Raw genomic sequence first — 21445 nt, forward strand, 5'->3', positions numbered from 1 at the left:
TCTGCTGTGCTGACAGTCTGGGGAATAGTACAGCCTGCTGTGGGAGGTAGGAAAGGGGGAGTCCAGTATGTTAACCTATGAATTGGGAATAAAACTTGCCTTTGAGTATACTTACCTGTCCTGGTCGTCTGTGTTGGGGCTGTGTGCTGGAGCACTTTAAATAATGTGTTGTGTGGAGTTAGGGGTTCACTATAAACTGTGACAGGCACAAACACTTTTTTTGCCAAAGCCCTCCTTATCTGTAAAGATATGACACACGCACTCTGAAGTTCCTCTCTGGGGTGCAGAGAAATCATTTTCTCGCCAAATAATATTTTGCCTAATATGGCTGAGCATATGGCCCACTCTAAACGAATAAGTGTAACAGCACTATTGTGATCATGGCTTTGACAACATCAGATGTGTTTCATTGAGCTCTGGGGCGTGGGTGGGGGAGTAACTAACTACAAGCAGCCAGATCTTCAATCGAAAGCTGGTTGTTGCGCCCTTATTCTCTCCCTGTTGTTCTCACCACTGGATTTATTGCGCGGTAGACGGACAACCCAATTTTTTCCATAAAACCCTGCGTTTCAACGCAGCACAGTTCACGTGTATTTTCATCTCTCAAGTCAAACCGTGGTGTGAAACAGAGGATACCTCCTGGACTTGGGGTGGATACCAACAACTGAGAGAAGATTGTTTTTGGTTTAGTCATCGGGCGACAGCAGGAAAGGTGCACGCGTTCAGATGCTCAGCTGACCCGGGCTTTTTTTTCCCCTTGGCGATAGCGGGAGATGCTGCTGGAGTTGCTTTGGCGCCATTCCGCTCTCTCTGTCTCTCTGGCTTGTTGGGACAATACATTTAGCGAATGGAGATGTGAAGAGGCTTAAAGTATGGCATGCAAAGATGGTTTCTGCCAAGAAGGAGATGGTAACTGCGATGTACCCCAGTTACATTTCGACTCTCTTCTACTTTTTCTGCTTGATTGCTTGGTGAGTTCCGAGGATACATGATCTGGGGGGAATATTTTTTCCTGTCAGATTGGCGCTGCGCTGGTGCCACTGTCCATGGTCCTGAAGACTCTCGGTGCTGAAATCTGAAAGTGCTGTAATTGTGATAAAATCGACTCCCTAATGCTAATGTTGTCATCCATAGCTTGGGTATCGGAGAGGCTACTGTAATTTCACGATAACAAATCATTTTGATTATTTGTGTCGTTTTTCAGTGTAAAGAGAATCTCTGGAACGATAAAAAAGGATGACAGAATATATCCCGAGAATTTCACACGCATTTTAGACAGACTCCTGGACGGGTATGACAACAGACTGCGACCTGGATTTGGGGGTAGGTACATACCTGAAACGGTGACAGTTTTCGGCTGTCCAATTAGTTTGTGTGCTACAGTGGCTCAAAGAGATGAGCGACTATGATTTCCACTATTGTACCAATGCCTCAGAGCCTGGTTCCTCTCTAGGGTTCTTCCTTGGTTCCTGCCTTTCTAGTGAGTTTTTCCAAGCCACCAAGCTTCTGCATTGCTTGCTGTTTGAGGTTTTAGGCTGGGTTTCTGTATTGCACTTTGTGACATCTGCTGATGTAAAAAGGGCTTTATAAATCAATTTGATTGATTTGAGTTGTTAAATAGCCTATGAGGTTGACAGATCAAAATCACATTGTATTTTTCAACCAGAGGGCATGAGCTTTTCCGTAGCCTACTGTTTCAAATGAAACATATTCCTCCACTGAGCCACGACTACTGCCTCCCACAGATGTGACACGACATTCCTTGTTTCAAAAGCTAGTCGTCCATGACCTGAATTAACACTTTCTTATAATCACTGCTTTGATTCTCGTGTGCGACTGAAAACGGTAGGCTACCTTCAAATGTTTAAGCGAGTTTACATATGTCGTCTAATCGCTGTGGGGAAAGCCGCTTATTGCACTTTTTAAATAGAAAGAGTGCAGTGTCGTTTTCTTGTGTCAAATTCTCTACGAGCACCAAGTACCAGACACACACATGTTTAAAGACTGTATGCTTGACTGTGAATTAATAACGAAAAAGTAACCTATTTTTCGTTCATTATAGACTTGACGGTGCGTTTGAAAATAGCCTACCTTAGAATACGTCCTTCAACTCCACCCTCAAAAAGATTCTACCTTAGTGCGCGTAAACTTCAAAACTCACCAAGTGTGCATAGGTTAGATACTGATCGGCTTACTCACAGAAATGTACGATTTAAACCTATTTATCTCAGGTTCACTCCATTATATAAAAGTTTAGAACCTGATGCGGGTTATTAGGTTAAGCATACGTTGCATGCTATTGCATATACTGTAGGGTTTTGGCACACATCTCCACAGCACTATCAACCCAACCTTTGGCCAATGTTATGCTGTTACTGAGGTTTTATGTTTCACATATTATTCCATGACAGGCCTACATGTGAATAACACAAGTTCTACTTAAATTCAATTGAGGATTGGTTCATAAAGGGTTGCCTAATAAACCAGAACTAGAGTGCCTGTAGAAAGTATACAGACCCCTTGGATTTCTTCACATTATATTGTTACAAAGTGGGACTAAAATGGATTTGTCATTTTATGTCAACGATCTTCACAAAATACTCTGTAACATCAAAGTGCAAGAACAATTGTAACGTTTGTGAAAGATTCATGAAAAATAAAACACTAACATACCTTGACATGATGGAGTATTTTGTGTAAATAAAATTAAATCTATTTTAATCCCACTTTGTAATGCAACGAAATGTGAAAAAAGTTCAAGGCACTGTGCGGTCACTTCAAATCAATCAATTAATCACATTCATTTTATAAAGCCCTTTTTAAGTCAGCAGTTGTCACAAAGTGCATTTCAGATACCCAGCCTAAAACCCCAAAGAGCAACCAATGCAGATGCAGAAGCACAGTGGCTTGGGGCTATGATGTGATATGCTTAGGACATTCTAGATATTGTGAAACTGATAGAATTTTCCTCTCAATAGGTCCGGTGACAGAGGTGAAAACAGACATTTATGTGACAAGTTTCGGCCCTGTCTCTGATGTTGAAATGGTATGTACCGAATCAACAACTTGAAACAGATGAAAAGCCAAAAAAAAAAAGTTTGATTCATGTAGACAATACACTTAACGTTTCATAGAAGAAAAAAAGACAATGTTAACTGTTTAGATTTTGGTTTCTGCATCCTCAGGAGTACACCATGGACGTGTTCTTCAGACAGACATGGGTCGACAGGAGGCTGAGGTATGAGGGTCCTATTGAGATCCTCCGACTCAACAACATGATGGTCGCCAATGTGTGGACTCCTGACACCTTCTTCAGGAATGGCAAGAAGTCTGTGGCACACAACATGACTGCCCCCAACAGGTTGTTCCGCATCATGAAGAACGGCACGATTCTTTACACCATGAGGTACTACATATACCAAAATGCTTTACACCATGATGCATACATTACCCAGCATGCCATACATCCAAACTGATCGCGGGCATCTGCGAAGCCAGGTGCTAAAATATATTATATTTTAGATGCTTGATGCACTGCAAGTCCTGCCTCTCCCATCTACCCATTGGTTTTTAGACACCTACTAACCCACCTGGGTGATTGAGAGTTTAAGCCACACTCCAGTCCAGTTGGTGGCGGAAATGCACCTTAAAGTTGGTTGCCAAACGCTGTATAAAATCCACAGAAGAAGGAGAAGCAGAAGAAGGGGGGGAGCAGAAGTAGAATGAACAAGGATAAATTAATCAAAGAAAAACTAAAAACTAAGTTTCCCCTTTTATCTGTGGATAAATTGTCAGAGTAGAGAACATGTGCTTTTGTGTGACTCAAAATTCTAGAAAGATCCAGCAAAAAAAAGGAACACATGTGACCCACCGCCTCAATTCAGTCTTATGTAGAAAAAAAATTTTTTTTTTACTTTGAATGTTTTTTACTTTGGAAAAAAGTAGATATCCAGAGCTACAAAATGCTATATCATACACTGATGTTGAGGAATAATGGGAAAGTAATTCTGCTTTGAAAGTTGATCAGTTTGTAACCCCACTTTTGAGTAAATGGCCCTAGAATATTTTGGTACATCCACTGAAGAGCTGCTCTTTGTACTGTACCTATGGGTTCAGGTTATGGTTAATTGTCTAGCTAGCTAGCTAAACAATGAATCATAATCCAAACCCATAGCTACAGTACAAACGGATAGTCATTATCTAGCCACCATGCATGAAATGCTGGAGTATGGATCTGCAGGTTGCAAAAGTTAACCAACTAGGTTCAATGTTAGCTACCTAGCTAAAATTAGGCTATAACTAGCAATGCAAATGGATTTCTGAGATGCGAATAATATTATTACACAGATCATAATGGTAGCGTTAGCTAGCGAGCCAGCATGTCCAGCTCATCCATTATCTCAGCCAATCATGGCTAGCGGGAAGCTTCTTGCCTTTTTCCATGGATAAACCAACTAGGCTCGTAATTGAACCATTTTATTCATATTTGCAGATGGCATACAAGTTTGTTATTAAGGCACATGAAAGTTCACATGTTCCAGAAGGCATTTCCGCCCAAAAAGCATTTTGATAAAAAAATTTAAAACGTTCAAATGCCTCTCCTGTGAAGTAGTGATGTTCGACATACCTTCTTGAAATGGGTCACATATGCATTTCAGGTAAAAAAATAACAACCCAGTGTTTATCTCCCAAGATAAATTAGCTAGCAACAACAAACTAGCTAAATGTCCATGAATGTTTAATGGGTTTCGACCTGTCCCCAAAATAATAGTTGGTTCACAGTTGGTTTTGGTATTTTAACCTGCGTGTCATGAACACATCTGGTGGGGATAGACAAAATCAACATGCGCATGATGGAGCTGGTTTGGTCAGCATGTGCTACTCAGCCTATCTACAGTATCCATCCTAAAGGTAGTTCTCCACTTTATGTATATGATACATGTCTGTCTTCTGTTTGGAGGGGTCCCTACTCTCCAACTCCCATTAGTTTCAATATGTTTAGATGTATGTATCCCCATAGGTTGACTATCAGTGCAGAGTGTCCCATGAAGCTTGTGGACTTCCCCATGGATGGACATGCATGCCCTCTCAAGTTTGGAAGCTGTAAGTATGATATGATATACTTTAAGTCTATTGTAATAGAAGTGACTTGAGAAGTGACTTAAAAAAAAGCGGTACTTCATTCTTCTCATGAGACTAATAAATTGTAGGCCATGCATTCTTCGGAACACTATGCATTGAAATAAACCCCAATGCAAATCCGACTATATCGTTTCTTAGCAGATATTAAACCTGACACGGTTTATGTGTTTACATGCTCTAACAGTTCTTTGTCCTGTTTGATTTAGTTTGCGATGTTTATAAAATGCATATTTGAATACACAGATCACACCAATTTACCAGCCAGCTCCTTTTCCCCTGCTTTTTGGTGTATCTGAAAGGGGTAGGGATTTTTAAAAACATGACAAATTTAAACCCACCTATACACCTTTCACGCAACGTTTTTCCGCCAACTTCAGCATCCCGCCAACTTTTTGCAGACTTTTCTTTATATGTTTCTTATCACCTCCATAATGTTAAATGCAAACAGCCCCCATGGTTTAACAACACCCCCAACCCCCTCCCCCCCCTCCAATCCACCAGCTACCCAGTGATATGTTTAAAAGGGGTATAACAGCAAATAAAGTGGTAAATAAGGGTCTGTTTTAAAGGTGGTCCTATTAACACTGCCTTGTATTTCTTACAGATAATATTCCACATCTTCTGTCTGAAATGTGTAGATGTACTCAATATATCCCAGTTTGTCAACAAACAAAAAATTACTAGTTTGTTTTGAGAAAAATACTACCATTACTGTTACCCTATGCAGTGTCAAGCTTGTGGTATTCTTCCCGTTTTGTCATATTTTGGAATTTCATACATATTCCTCAAGTAAGAATTCATTTGCTTTTTTCTGACAATGACGCTAATAATACATGACATTCATTTTGTACCAAAACCAGAACAAAGGAACCCAAATTCAGCACTATTGTTCATAATGAGTATAACGGTCAGCAAAACAGTGACTTATCTCCAATGGAAGAAGTTTTCAAATGAGGGTTCTGTCTTATCAGAAAACAGTAGCGATTTAAAGATAGCATCTATTGAGGGAAAAGCAAAAGAAAGGATCGGAGGATGGTTTCCCATGCACTTCCCAACCCTCCCCCAATCTATTATCAGCAATTGTGACATTTGTAGAGGCAGAGGACAAAATAGATTCCTCAGTTATCATTCAGTTACGTTATTCTTGGTTTAACATAGTACCTCCCCCCACCTTCCCCAAATCCCATCCTCCCATCCTGGCCCAGAGTCAGGGAAGCAGACGCTGCATCCGATGGGGCCTGTAGCTCGGGAAAGGTCAGAATCCCTCTTCCCGCCCCAGGTTAGCTCAGACCTATTCTGGATCTCTCCAGAGCTAGTGTGAGTCGGCGCCCCCGGCAGCAGTCCACTCCACAACGCCCCAGCCGGCCCATTTTCCCTGCGCAGTTGGTGTCATGCCGACTTTGAGTCCCCTGTGGGAAGCGACAAACGGGAACAACAGACCCCGACATGAACCCAAGCATGTGTTGTTGTTTTTTATTTCAGCCCTCTTGTATGAACCCTCATGTCACATTTCAACGTTTTTGCACCGTTTTTCTGCAACGCTGGATATGCAAAAACTTTTCCATGCAACAAAGAGCTTGTGAGACCTGTCAGTTTGAACGCAGACTCATTGAGCACACATAAGTCTACCCTTTGAGCACACAGGAGTCTACCCTTTGAGCACACAGGAGTCTACCCTTTGAGCACACAGTAGACACCCACACCCTTTATTACCATGCTACTGTACCACTCATGTTCAATCAAATTACGAGGAAAAGGTCTCTCAAAATCCAGAGTGCACTATTTCAGGTCATCTTCAACGTCTGTATGTATTAAGCCAGTGAGGGATGTACAGATAAAGTGGGGGAACCATGCGTAACTGGACTGCACACCATCACATCACACATCATTGTGTCGTGCAAATGCATTGTGATCAGCTGACTAGATGAGGGAGATAGAAACGTTTCTCGTGTTCACAAAGCTTAGAGTTAAGGAGAGGATATCACTTGCACACGGTAGTCATACTCTCATATGACTACCATTTTAACATTTCCACTTAATGACGCTCTCTCACAATAAAGACCCTATTATATCTCTCTCTCTCTCTCTCTCTCTCTATCTATCTCTCTCTATCTCTCTCAATACCTCCATTGTACATGTTTTTTCATTACAGCTACAATTTTGAATTTGTATTAACCCCCACTTGAGGGTTCAATATATATATACATATATATACCTTCTCTCCCCCCAGATGCATACCCTAAAACAGAGATGATTTATACCTGGACCAAAGGACCACAGTATTCAGTGGAGGTTCCCCCAGAATCATCCAGCCTCGTGCAGTATGATCTCATTGGCCACACTGTCAGCAGTGAGGAGGTCAAGTCAATCACAGGTATGGTCGGCCATTGGTAAGATACCGTAGATATCCCCAACTCTGATGATAGTGATGCCATTCTTTGTTAATAAACACTGGCATTTCTTCTTCAGTTCTTCATTCAGTTTGGAATGTTTTCTGTACAGTAGCTTTGTCCAAAATAACTTGTCGAGTTATATTTTTTTATTTTATCATGATTAACTTTTACGCTACTGTCTCCAAAGGCACTCTCTATGGTGTCATTAAAAATGTATGATTTTGTTTGACGCTGTATCCCTCAGAGAACAGTGAAGACACAATACAAACGAGCAGGAGTCCATCATTTTCTGTGCTTGTGCTCACTGTCTCATGTCAGTCTGTTTTTTTATGGAACAAATCAACCGTCACATCTATGGCTATCCTCCAGGTGAATACGTGGTGATGACAGTGCACTTCCACTTGAAGCGGAAAATGGGCTACTTCATGATTCAGACGTATATCCCCTGCATCATGACAGTAATTCTCTCCCAAGTGTCCTTCTGGATAAATAAAGAATCGGTCCCGGCTCGAACAGTCTTCGGTACGTATTGCACACAAATCCCGCCATTCTGTAAAATACTTATTTTGCGAGGCAGAGAAGATGCACATGTGAAAGTGTGATGTGCCTCGTCTGTGTGTCTTTGTCTCCATTTTCATTTTGTGACTACGTGCTGCTGAGCAATGGACTTGGCTGTCTTTAGCCTTTTATATAACAATTAAGGGCTATGATTTATTAAATGTGTGTTATACTTCCATTGTTGTTATCCATTAAGTGGCAGTTGCATTTGCCAAAACCAGCCCATTTGTTTACAAACAGAAATGGCAGGGCCCCACTGTGGGTGGAGTCAAAGATTAAAGGAGTGCACCTTTTTAAACCTGGAACTATACACTCCAGCACAGTGGTTCCCAAACTGTGGGGCCACGGGGGTGCACCCCACAGTTTGCAAAACAATGTGCTAGAGTGTATAGCACAAGTCCATAGGAGACCAAGCAAACAGGATATTTACTTAACATCAGGTCAGGTAGCCTTAAAGGTACTCTAATTCCATGCAAGGTGCACAAGGTTCCCGGCTTAAAGGTGCACTCCTCAATCTCTGACTCCACCCACACTTATGTTTGTTAACAAATGGGCTTCCATCTTACCCTTGAAGGTTGTCATAGAATGCACAAGGTGCAATTTTCAAATTGGGTAGTGCATCATCAGTTTTCTTCTTGTCATGTCAGTCATTGCATACCTTAAAGAGTTATTTCTAAATTCTCAGAAATGTCCTGTTCAACTAGCCCATGCCAGGTAACGTTTTTTTTAGCCAGGTTTTTTAGCCCAAAGATTTTGAATGAATACACATTAGACATGGCAAAATGTACAGAACTGCAAGAAAATGAGCTTTAAACCTGTAAAATGTTCTCTCCGCCAATAATAGGGGTGTGAAAAGTTTGTGTCATGAACAGTGCTTGTGCCCATAGAAATGTGTGGTGCGTGCTCACCCATAACGGGGGTGGAGATGTTCCCCAATGCTGTATAGGGGGCCTGAGTGAAAAGGTTGGAGAACTCTAGAACTTCTCAATTGCACAGCACATTTCCATTACTTTCATTAACCTGGGTTTTACAAGTACTCAAGTACTCCATGTAAATCAGCCTTTCTTATGTGTTACCCCTGAGCTTGGGAAATCGCATACTGTATTACAGCGTTCAATATATAGCAATTGATTGGTTTGGGTTAAATTCAGAAGACACATTTCGGTTGAATGCAGGGTTCTGAATACTTTCCGAAGGCAGTGTGTGTGTGTGTGTGTGTGTGTGTGTGTGTGTGTGTGTGTGTGTGTGTGTGTGTGTGTGTGTGTGTGTGTGTGTGTGTGTGTGTGTGTGTGTGTGTGTGTGTGTGTGTGTGTGTGTGTGTGTGTGTGTGTGTGTGTGTGTGAAGGTGAAGTCAGAAGTTTTCATACACTTAGGTTGGAGTCATTAAAACTCGTTTTTTAACCACACCACAAATATCTTGTTAACAAACTATAGTTTTGGCAAGTCGGTTAGGACATCTACTTTGTGAATGACACAAGTAATTTTTCCAACAATTGTTTACAGACAGATTATTTCACTTATAATTCACTGCATCACAATTCCAGTGGGTCAGAAGTTTACATACACTAAGTTGACTGTGCCTTTAAACAGCTTGGAAAATTCCAGAAAATTATGTCATGGCTTTGGAAGTTTCTGACGGGCTAATTGACATCATTTGAGTCAATTGGAGGTGTACCTGTGGATGTATTTCAAGGCCTACCTTCAAACTCAGTGCCTCTTTGCTTGCCATCATGGGAAAATCAAAAGAAAATCAGCCAAGACCTCAGAAAAAACATTGTAGACCTCCACAAGTCTGATTCATCCTTGGGAGCAATTTCCAAACGCCTGAAGGTACCACGTTCATCTGTACAAACAATAGTACGCAAGTATAAACACCATGGGACCACACAGCCGTCATACCGCTCTGGAAGGAGATGCATTCTGTCTCCTAGAGATGAATGTACTTTAGTGCGAAAAGTGCAAATCAATCACAGAACAACAGCAAAGGACCTTGTGAAGATGCTGGAGGAAACAGGTACAAAAGTATTTATATCCACAGTAAAACGAGTCCTATATCGACATAACCTGAAAGGCCGCTCAGCATGGAAGAAGCCACTGCTCCAAAACCGCCATTAAAAAGCCAGACTACAGTTTGCAACTGCACATGGGGACAAAGATCGTACTTTTTTAGAAATGTCCTCTGGTCTGATGAAACAAAAAAATAACTGTTTGGCAATAATGACCATCGTTATGTTTGGAGGAAAAAGGGGGAGGCTTGCAAGCCGAAGAACACCATCCCAACCGTGAAGCATGGGTCTGGCAGCATCATGTTGTGAGGGTGCTTTAAAAAATAAATAAATCATGTATTGCAAAAAATACAAGGAAGGGGTAACATTAAACTATTAAAACATGAAGGACAAAAATACAGCAACAAGACACTATCAAACGTGTCAGTCCTTCCGCAACAGAGCCATCCTTCTGTGTGAGGGTGCTTGTGCATGATAGTGATAGAAAATATGTCATAGTTTCCTTTTTCATGATCACAACCTTGTGAAACCCGAACCCTCCAAGATCCCCCCACAGTTCCCCAATAGCTGTCCCTCAACCATTCGAGACCCCTCCCACAGTCCCCCCTGGAAGAAATAAAAAATACAATTAATTCCATTCCCCACCCCCAAGAACCCCCCAATGCACCAACAACCAAAATAATGAACTAAAGAGAAAAAAGGAAACGACAGAAGAAAACAGCAAACAACAATGCAATTTTTTTAAACAAAATAATACATTTACAACAAGGGACATCAAGGACAACTAAAATCATAACAGCAATGCCAACTGTATATGTTTGTGTTCATGTCTGGCACTATTACATGTGTGTGTGTGTGTTCTTGTATGTGTTTATTTGAATGAGAGTGTGTGTATATGCATGTGTACAAACACCTGCACGGCATCAGCCTCAGGCAAACCGGCATTAGTTGTAAAAATACTGCCACTTTGTGTCATTCAAATGTACTTGAATGATGTTTTATTTAGACTTTTTTTCCCTTTATCTTTTGACCATCATTCTCTCTCTCACACAGCAACTCCACTCCCACTTGTCTCCAATTCCACATACCAACCCTCAACTTCCCTCAGCCCATCCCATCTATCGCTGCTGGCCACCCACTTCGTGTTTCTATGCAACACATATCTATCTAATCGAATAGAATCTACAGATTGCGTGTTGAAGATAAATACTTTTACTAAGAGTATTAGTATATTAGTAATTGACTGACCCGGTCTCTCCAGATCTCCTAACAGTACTATTTCTGGGATCAATTTTAGATCAATGCTATGCATTTTCAGCCATTCCTGAACCTGAAACCAGAAACAGGCTACCTGAGGGCAATACCAAATAAATGATCTATTGATTCTGTATCCTCACAACAAAATCTGCAGAGCTTCGATGATTTTATGCCCCAAATATTCAACATTTTGTTGGTGGCAAAAATTCTATATAATAATTTTAGCTGAAAAGCACAAAGTCTTGAATCTTGCGTTGTTTTATATATCAACTCATACACCCTGTACCATGGAATCGGTACATCAGAAATCTCTTCCCAACTATTTTGCAATCTGTATGGCACAGTTGTCGACATCCTGGTCCTCAAATGAAACTGGTATACTTTCCTATTTATGTTATTTTTATTCCTCTGCCAGTTTTGATCCTTTATATTGGGACAGACAGACCATTTCCCTACCTCCTCCCGCTGCCACCCTCCTCCTCCATTTTTGGAGCAATGCTGTAATCAATTGGTTATACTCTTGGATTGAGCAGACCTTCCCATACAATTCTGATAACTCCATGATGGACATAACTCTACCATTACAATTTACAATATCATTTAAGAACAAAATACCCTTTTCAAACTTCTTTCCCATAAATACAGGTATTTTATCAACCAGCACATTTGAGTTCAGTCATCATATTTGTTCTATCTTTTCAGGGGCATGAAATTGAAATTGTAGCCAGCTCTGCAATGCTTGCTTAAAAAAGACAGATACTTGAAAAAAGTTTTTTTTTTAAGTCAATTCATAAAAAATGAGACATGACAATCTGCACAAAGGCAAAAAGGCATTCTTAAACAATATATGAGCTTTTCTTATTAATCTACTTGAGAACCATTTAGGGTTCAAATAAAACTTTTGAACGAGTGAAGCTTTTAGAGAGAAGTTTAGTGCTTTTATATTTAATAATCTCAAACCACCCAATTCATATTCATTATAAAGATAGGCTTGTTTTATTTTGTCTGGTTTAGCGTCCCAGATAAAGCAAAATATTTTTTTGCTCATGTGATTTGAAAACCGAATCATCAGGAGTAGGCAGTGACATAAGTAAGTAAGTGAGTAAACTGAGATATGACTAAGGATTTAATCAGAGCAATTTTTTCATAAATAGACAGGTATTTACCTCTCCATGGTTGCAGGATCTATTGGTTGCAAGTTTTCTATTGAAATTCATTGTGGAGAGCTTATTTATATATTTTGTGATATGAATACAGAGTATATCTTTTTATTTATTTTTTATTTTATTTCACCTTTATTTAACCAGGTAGGCTAGTTGAGAACAAGTTCTCATTTGCAACTGCGACCTGGCCAAGATAAAGTATAGCAGTGTGAACAGACAACACAGAGTTACACATGGAGTAAACAATTAACAAGTCAATAATACAGTAGAAAAAAGGAGAGTCTATATACATTGTGTGCAAAAGGCATGAGGAGGTAGGCGAATAATTACAATTTTGCAGATTAACACTGGAGTGATAAATTAAGTGATAAATGATCAGATGGTCATGTACAGGTAGAGATATTGGTGTGCAAAAGAGCAGAAAATAAAATAAATAAAAACAGTATGGGGATGAGGTAGGTAAAAATGGGTGGGCTATTTACCGATAGACTATGAACAGCGGCAGAGATCGGTTAGCTGCTCAGATAGCAGATGTTGGAAGTTGGTGCGGGAGATAAAAGTCTCCAACTTCAGCAATTTTTGCAATTCGTTCCAGTCACAGGCAGCAGAGAACTGGAACGAAAGGCGGCCAAATGAGGAGTTGGCTTTAGGGATGATCAGTGAGATACACCTGCTGGAGTGCGTGCTACGGGTGGGTGTTGCCATCGTGACCAGTGAACTGAGATAAGGCATGGACTTGTAGATGACCTGGAGCCAGTGGGTCGAATATGTAGCCGACTAGAGCATACAGGTCGCAGTGGTGGGTGGTATAAGGTGCTTTAGTGACAAAACAGATGGCACTGTGATAAACTGCATCCAGTTTGCTGAGTAGAGTGTTGGAAGCAATTTTGTAGATGACATCGTCGAAGTCTAGGATCGGTAGGATAGTCAGTTTTACTAGGGTAAGTTTGGCGGCGTGAGTGAAGGAGGCTTTGTTGCGGAATAGAAAGCCGACTCTTGATTTGATTTTCGATTGGAGATGTTTGATATGAGTCTGGAAGGAGAGTTTACAGTCTAGCCAGACACCTAGGTACTTATAGATGTCCACATATTCAAGGTCGGAACCATCCAGGGTGGTGATGCTGGTCAGGCGTGCGGGTGCAGGCAGCGAACAGTTGAAAAGCATGCATTTGGTTTTACTAGCGTTTAAGAGCAGTTGGAGGCCATGGAAGGAGTGTTGTATGGCATTGAAGCTCGTTTGGAGGTTAGATAGCACAGTGTCCAAGGACGGGCCGTAAGTATATAGAATGGTGTCGTCTGCATAGAGGTGGATCAGGGAATCGCCCGCAGCAAGAGCAACATCATTGATATATACAGAGAAAAGAGTCGGCCCGAGAATTGAACCCTGTGGCACCCTCATAGAGACTGACCGGACAGCATGCCCTCCAATTTGACACACTGAACTCTGTCTGCAAAGTAGTTGGTGAACCAGGCAAGGCAGTCATCAGAAAAACCGAGGCTACTGAGTCTGCCGATAAGAATATGGTTATTGACAGAGTTGAAAGCCTTGGCTAGGTCGATGAAGACGGCTGCACAGTACTGTCTTTTATCGATGGCGGGTATGATATCGTTTAGTACCTTGAGTGTGGCTGAGATGCACCCGTGACCGGCTCGGAAACCAGATTGCACAGCGGAGAAGGTACGGTGGGATTCGAGATGGTCAGTGACGTGTTTGTTGACTTGGCTTTCGAAGACCTTAGATAGGCAGGACAGGATGGATATAGGTCTGTAACAGTTTGGGTCCAGGGTGTCTCCCCATTTGAAGAGGGGGATGACTGCGGCAGCTTTCCAATCCTTGGGGATCTCAGACGATATGAAAGAGAGGTTGAACAGGCTGGTAATAGGGGTTGCGACAATGGCGGCGGATAGTTTCAGAGATAGAGGGTCCAGATTGTCAAACCCAGCTGATTTGTACGGGTCCGGGTTTTGCAGCTCTTTCAGAACATCTGCTATCTGGATTTGGGTAAAGGAGAACCTGGAGAGGCTTGGGCGAGTAGCTGCGGGGGGGGGGGCGGAGCTGTTGACCGAGGTTGGAGTAGCCAGGCGGAAGGCATGGCCAGCCATTGAGAAATGCTTGTTGAAGTTTTCGATAATCATGGGTTTATCGGTGGTGACCGTGTTACCTAGCCTCAGTGCAGTGGGCAGCTGGGGGAGGTGCTCTTGTTCTCCATGGACTTCACAGTGTCCCAAAACTTTTTGGAGTTGGAGCTACAGGATGCAAACTTCTGCCTGAAGAAGCTGGCCTTAGCTTTCCTGACTGACTGCATGTATTGGTTCCTGACTTCCCTGAACAGTTGCATATCGCGGGAACTATTCGATGCTATTGCAGTCCGCCACAGGATGTTTTTGTGCTGGTCGAGGGCAGTCAGGTCTGGAGTGAACCAAGGGCTATATCTGTTCTTATTTCTGCATTTTCTGAACGGAGCATGCTTATCTAAAATGGTGAGGAAGTTACTTTTAAAGAATGACCAGGCATCCTCAACTGACCGGATGAGGTCAATGTCCTTCCAGGATACCCGGGCCAGGTCGATTAGAAAGGCCTGCTCACAGAAGTGTTTTAGGGAGCGTTTGACAGTGATCTGGGGTGGTCGTTTGACTGCGGCTCCATAGTGGATACAGGCAATGAGGCAGTGATCGCTGAGATCCTGGTTGAAGACAGCGGAGGTGTATTTGGAGGGCCAGTTGGTCAGGATGACATCTATGAGGGTGCCCTTGTTTACAGATTTAGGGTTGTACCTGGTGGGTTCCTTGATGATTTGTGTGAGATTGAGGGCATCTAGGTTAGATTGTAGGACTGCCGGGGTGTTAAGCATATCCCAGTTTAGGTCACCTAACAGAACAAACTCTGAAGCTAGATGGGGGGCGATCAATTCACAAATGGTGTCCAGGGCACAGCTGGGAGCTGAGGGGGGTTGGTAGCAGGCGGCAACAGTGAGAGACTTATTTCTGGAGAGACTCATTTTTAAACTACTTTTAAACTACTTCACCATCATCCCATTTTATAGGTAAGCTGCAGGGTAATGTAAAAGTTGTATCTTTTAAGGATCCAATACGTAATATTGTACACTTATCATAATTAGGTTTTAGTCCAGAGAGTACAGAAAGGTTATTTAGATATTTATTGAGACATTGCAGGGATCTAGCTTGCAGACTTAAAATAAAGCTTGAGTCATCGGCATACATGGACACCTTTGTTTTTAATTATTGGATTTCTAATCCTCTAAGGTTGTTATTGGATCAGATTTTAATAGCTAGCATTTCGATGGCCATAACGAATAGATATGTTGACAGGGGACAACCTTATTTAACTCCTCTTGACAATTTAAAACTCTCTGAGAAGTAGCTGTTATTTACTATTTTACACCTGGGGTTGCAATACATTATTTTTCCCATTTTATAAGAGAATTACCGAAATTGAAAAGATCCAGGCATTTATAAATAAAATCCAGTCTTACTTTATCAAAGCCTTTTCAAAATCCGCTATAAATACCATTCCTGGCTACTTATATGTTTCATGATGTTCTATTATTTTGAGTAGTTGTCGTATATTATCTCCAATGTATCGTCCATGTAAAAAAACTGTCTGATCAGGATGAGCAATTCCTGGGAAAACCCTTTTAATTCTTAGTGCTCTGCATTTTGCTAGTATTTTTGCATCACAACATTGAAGCGTAAGGGGCCTCCAGGTTTTTAGATAGACTTCCACCTGGGTCTTGTTTTAATAATAGAGAAATCAGACCTTCCTACGGAGTACCTGACAGGCTACTATTTCTATAGGAGTAGTTAAAACAATATAACAATGGAGCTTTTAGTATATCAAGAATATTTGATATACCTCTACCGGTATGCCATCAAGCCCTGGGGGTTTTCCAGACTGAAAGGATTTAATACCCTCAAAAAGTTATTCCTCTGTAATTTGGCCTTCGCACTGATCTTACTGTACATTTGTTAATTTTACATTTTTTATATTATTTGGAAAGAATTCCTTACCGTAATCTTCATTCAGTGGGAGAGGATGAGACAGAAAAGAGAACATCTGCCTAAAAAGCTTTCTTTTTTTAAATATCATTCGAAGAATCATAGATGGCTCCGTCTTCAGTAACGAGTTTCTGCAAATTCTTTTTGTTAGCTTTCCTGTATTGGAGATTCAGAAAGAATTCTGTGCATTTTTCTCCATATTCCACCCAGTTTGCTTTATTTGTGTAATAGATGACATTAGATCGTTCTTGAATAAGTTCCTCAAGTTATTTTTGTTTTTACTCTAACTTATTTTGTATCTCTGTAGTATCGTTTTTATTGCTATCTACCTGTATTAGTTCATGGTTTTCCCTTGTTAGTCTTGTTTCTTTAGCCAGGAACTGCTTTTTTAAATTATTGATGAATATTGAATTGAATGACCCCTGAAGGTACATTTAAAGGTATTCCAAACAATAAGGGGATTTGCTGAACCTATATTATACTGGAAATATTCAGTTATAAATTATTAAGTTAAATTAAGTTAAAAATAAACTGTCCTCCAGTAAAATTTGATTACATTTCCAATATCCCCGTCCACGTGGAAAATCTATAATAGTGATGCCAATTAGATGATGATCCGATCGCATTCTGTCTCTTATTAAAACTTTTTTTAACCGTTGATGCAAGAGAGAAAGAGACAATAAAATAGTCAAGACGACTAGCTTGATTAAGTCTCTTCCATGTACATCTCACGAGGTTGGGCTTTTTTAGGCTCCAAATATCCACTATTTCTAATGTGTCCATAATATTTGTGATTTCCTTAAAGCCACGGTGATGATAGTTTGTAGAGTGATTACCTTCACGGTCCATTGAGGTACTTAAGACTGTGTTATAGTCTTCTACCACAATGATTAGATAATTTGTTGCCTGTAAATTCAATAAATTGGTATAAATGTTTTCGAAGAAGTGTGGATCATCCTGATTTGGACCATATAGATTCATGAGCAAAATCTCTTTTCCGTCCACTTTCATATTCAAAAGGATCCACCTTCCTTGCTGATCATTCCTGATTATTTTCACATTCAGATCGAAATTTTTGTTAATATCATCACACCCTTTTTGTTCCTTTGTCCATGACAGAAAATTATTTCACCACCCCATTCCCTTTTCCACGCAACTTAATTTAAGGATGTAGAGTGAGTTTCCTGTAAACAGTACGTTATATTCCTTTTCTTTTAGCCATGTAAAGACTGATCTTTTTTTATAATCTACCAAACCATTACAATTATAACTAGCTATATATATTTCACCCCTTACCATAACTAGATACTATTCTCAGGCTAAATTGACCATAATTAGTGCTTGTAAAGTTACTGCCATCAGAAGTATTTTGAAGGTCAAAACTAGAGCTTTCAAATGTCTAATAGTTCAAGAAATAGGTTCCAGCAATATTTTTTTTATTCCCTTGCCTGTTTGCCTGTGAGCCAATTCCACAGATGTTAGAAAATTGAGACAAATGATGTGTGAAACAAATCTGAGTAGGTTGATGTGTATGGTATTGGATATGATATAATGAGAGTGTGTATGATGTCTGTATAAGAGTAAGACTATAATGTGTGATGTCCAAATAAATAATAACTCTGCCAATTTGCATGTTTGAGTGTCTGTGTGTAACTTATAGGGCATATAGCCTTAATCTCTTCATAATTGTAATCAATATCATATCACCGTCATTGTTGCATCGTAATTACCATTAACATAATTGAAAAACACATCCCAGCATTTCCATAGCAATTTACGTTTCACATGATCATGAAAGAGACCTTGCATTACTCTAGAGACGGCTTCACTACAGTACAAATGTATTCTGTACAATGTTATTATTCCCCAATGCCCCTATTCTGATATCTTCCCCTTGCTTGTTGTAAACATACAGTGGGGCAAAAAAGTATTTAGTCAGCCACCAATTGTGCAAGTTCTCCCACTTAAAAAGATGAGAGAGGCCTGTAATTTTCATCATAGGTACACTTCAACTACGACAGACAAAATGAGAAAAAAAATCCAGAAAATCACATTGTAGGATTTTTAATGAATTTATTTGCATATTATGGTGGAAAATAAGTATTTGGTCAACTACAAACAAGCAAGATTTCTGGCCTTACACAGACCTGTAACTTCTTCTTTAAGAGGCTCCTCTGTCCTCCACTTACCTGTATTAATGGCACCTGTTTGAACTTGTTATCAGTATAAAAGACACCTGTCCACAACCTCAAACAGTCACACTCCCATCTTCACATAGGAACTCTATAGCTCTGTCAGAGTGACCACTGGGTTTTTGGTCACCTCCTGACCAAGGCCCTTCTCCCCCACTTGCTCAGTTTGACCCGGCAGTTAGCGCTAGGAAGAGTCTTGGTGAATCCAAACTTCTTCCATTTAAGAATGATGGAGGCCACTGTGTTCTTGGGGACCTTCATTGCTGCAGACATTTTTTGTTACCCTTCCCCAGGTCTTTGCCCCAACACAACCCTGTCTCAGAGCTCTACGGACAATTCCTTCAACCTCTTGGCTTGGTTTATGCTCTGACATGCACTGTCAACTGTGGGAACTTATATGGACAGATGTGTGTCTAATCAATTGGATTTACCATATGTGGACTCCAAGTTGTAGAAACATCTCAAGGATGATCAATGGAAACAGAAAACACCTGAGCTCAATTTTGAGTCTCATAGCAAAGGGTCTGAATTCTCATGTAAATGAGATATGTTTTTATTTCTAATAAATATGCAAACATTTCTAAAAACCTGTTGTTTTCACTTCATCATTATTATCTATTGTGTGTAGATTGATGAGGAATTATTACTTTATCCATTTTAGAATAAGGCTGCAACATAACATTTTTTTATATAAATATATTTCTTACTATTGTCTCCATTGAAGAATAATATTGAACCACACATGCGGAGATCATCCGTTCACCTAATCTGCATCTCACAAAGACACGTTGGTTTGAACCAAAAATCTCAAATTTGGACTTATCAGACCAAAAGGACAGATATCCACCGGTCTAATGTCCATTGCTCGTGTTTCTGGGTCCAAGCAAGTCTCTTGTTATTATTGGTGTCCTTTAGTAGTGGTTTCTTTGCAGCAATTCAGCCCTGAAGGACTGATTCACAGTTGTCTCTGAACAGTTGATGTTGAGATGTGTCTGTTACTTGAACTCTGTGAAGCATTTGCTGGTAATTCTTATGAACTCATCCTCTGCATCAGTGGTAACTCTGGGTCTTCCTTTCCTGTGGCGGTCCTCGTGAGCCAGTTTCATCATAGCGCTTGATGGTTTTTGCGACTGCACTTGATAATTTCAAAGTTCTTCAAATTTTTCGGATTGACTGACCTTCATGTCTTAAAGTAATGATGGACTGTCGTTTCTCTTTGCATATTTGAGCTGTTGTTGCCAAAAGACTGGTTGTTTACCAAATAGGGCTATCTTCTGTATACCACCCCTACCTTGACACAACACAACTGATTCTCTCAAACGCATTAAGAAGGAAAGAAAGTCCACAGATTAACTTTTAACAAGGCACACCTGTTCATTGAAATGCATTCCAAGTGACTACCTCATGAAGCTGGTTGAGAGAATGCCAAGCGTGTGTAAAGCTGTCATCAAGGCAAAGGGTGGCCACAAAATATTTTGATTTGTTTAAACCTTTATTTCTTGCTACATGATTCCATATGTGTTATTTAATAGTTTTGATGTCTTCACTATTACAATGTAGAAAATAGTAAAACATTAAGAAAAACCCTGGAATGAGTAGGTGTGTCCAAACTTTTGACTGGTACTGTTTTTCTGATGACTGCCTTGCCTGGTTCACCAACTACTTTGCAGACAGAGTTCAGTGTGTCAAATCGGAGGGCATGCTGTCCGGTCCTCTGGCAGTCTCTATGGGGGTGCCACAGGGTTAAATTCTTGGGCCGACTCTTTTCTCTGTATATATCAATGATGTTGCTCTTGCTGCGGGCGATTCCCTGATCCACCTCTATGCAGACGACACCATACTTCCGGCCCATCCTTGGACACTGTGCTATCTAACCTCCAAATGAGCTTCAATGCCATACAACACTCCTTCCGTGGCCTCCAACTGCTCTTAAACGCTAGTAAAACCAAATGCATGCTTTTCAATCGTTCGCTGCCTGCACCCGCACGCCTGACTAGTATCACCTCCCTGGATGGTTCCGACCTTGAATATGTGGACATCTATAAGTACCTAGGTGTCTGGCTAGACTGTAAACTCTCCTTCCAGACTCATATCAAACATCTCCAATCAAAAGCAGCTAACCGATCGCTGCAGCTGTACATAGTCTATCGGTAAATAGCCCACCCAATTTTACCTACCTCATCCCCATACTGTTTTTATTTATTTACTTTTCTGCTCTTTTGCACACCAATATCTCTACCTGTCCATGACCATCTGATCATTTATCACTCCAGTGTTAATCTGCAAAATTGTAATTATTTGCCTACCTCCTCATGCCTTTTGCACACAATGTATATAGACTCCCCTTTTTTTCTACTGTGTTATTGACTTGTTAATTGTTTACTCCATGTGTAACTCTGTGTTGTCTGTTCACACTGCTATGCTTTATCTTGGCCAGGTCGCAGTTGCAAATGAGAACTTGTTCTCAACTAGCCTACCTGGTTAAATAAAGGTGAAATAAAATAAAATAAAAAATATATTATATATATGATAGTGTTTATAGACATTATGGACAGTATATGAATAGAAAAGGTGTGTACAGCAGTCGATATAGAGGATGAGCCTTGACTAGAGTACAGTGTATATACTTTCTTGGGTACAGGAACAATGGTGGACATCTTGAAGCGAGTGGGGACAACAGACTGGGATAAGGGGGGGGGGGTTGAATATGTCTGTCA

General features: G+C 40.6%; 1 protein-coding gene across 1 annotated transcript in view; it reads left to right on the forward strand.

The window, feature by feature from the left end:
• The first annotated feature begins 885 nt into the window (after positions 1-885).
• The window catches only part of LOC135545210 (gamma-aminobutyric acid receptor subunit alpha-4-like), a 32599-nt gene continuing 12039 nt past the window's right edge, over positions 886-21445 (forward strand). Inside the window, exons 1-7 of the mRNA XM_064972837.1 lie at positions 886-971; positions 1205-1323; positions 2979-3046; positions 3186-3406; positions 5021-5103; positions 7373-7516; positions 7905-8057. Coding sequence (XP_064828909.1) covers positions 886-971; positions 1205-1323; positions 2979-3046; positions 3186-3406; positions 5021-5103; positions 7373-7516; positions 7905-8057 — 874 coding nt within the window. The remainder of the gene's footprint in view (positions 972-1204; positions 1324-2978; positions 3047-3185; positions 3407-5020; positions 5104-7372; positions 7517-7904; positions 8058-21445) is intronic.

Source organism: Oncorhynchus masou, chromosome 9 (assembly GCF_036934945.1).
Source record: "Oncorhynchus masou masou isolate Uvic2021 chromosome 9, UVic_Omas_1.1, whole genome shotgun sequence".
Classification (NCBI taxonomy): domain Eukaryota; kingdom Metazoa; phylum Chordata; class Actinopteri; order Salmoniformes; family Salmonidae; genus Oncorhynchus; species Oncorhynchus masou.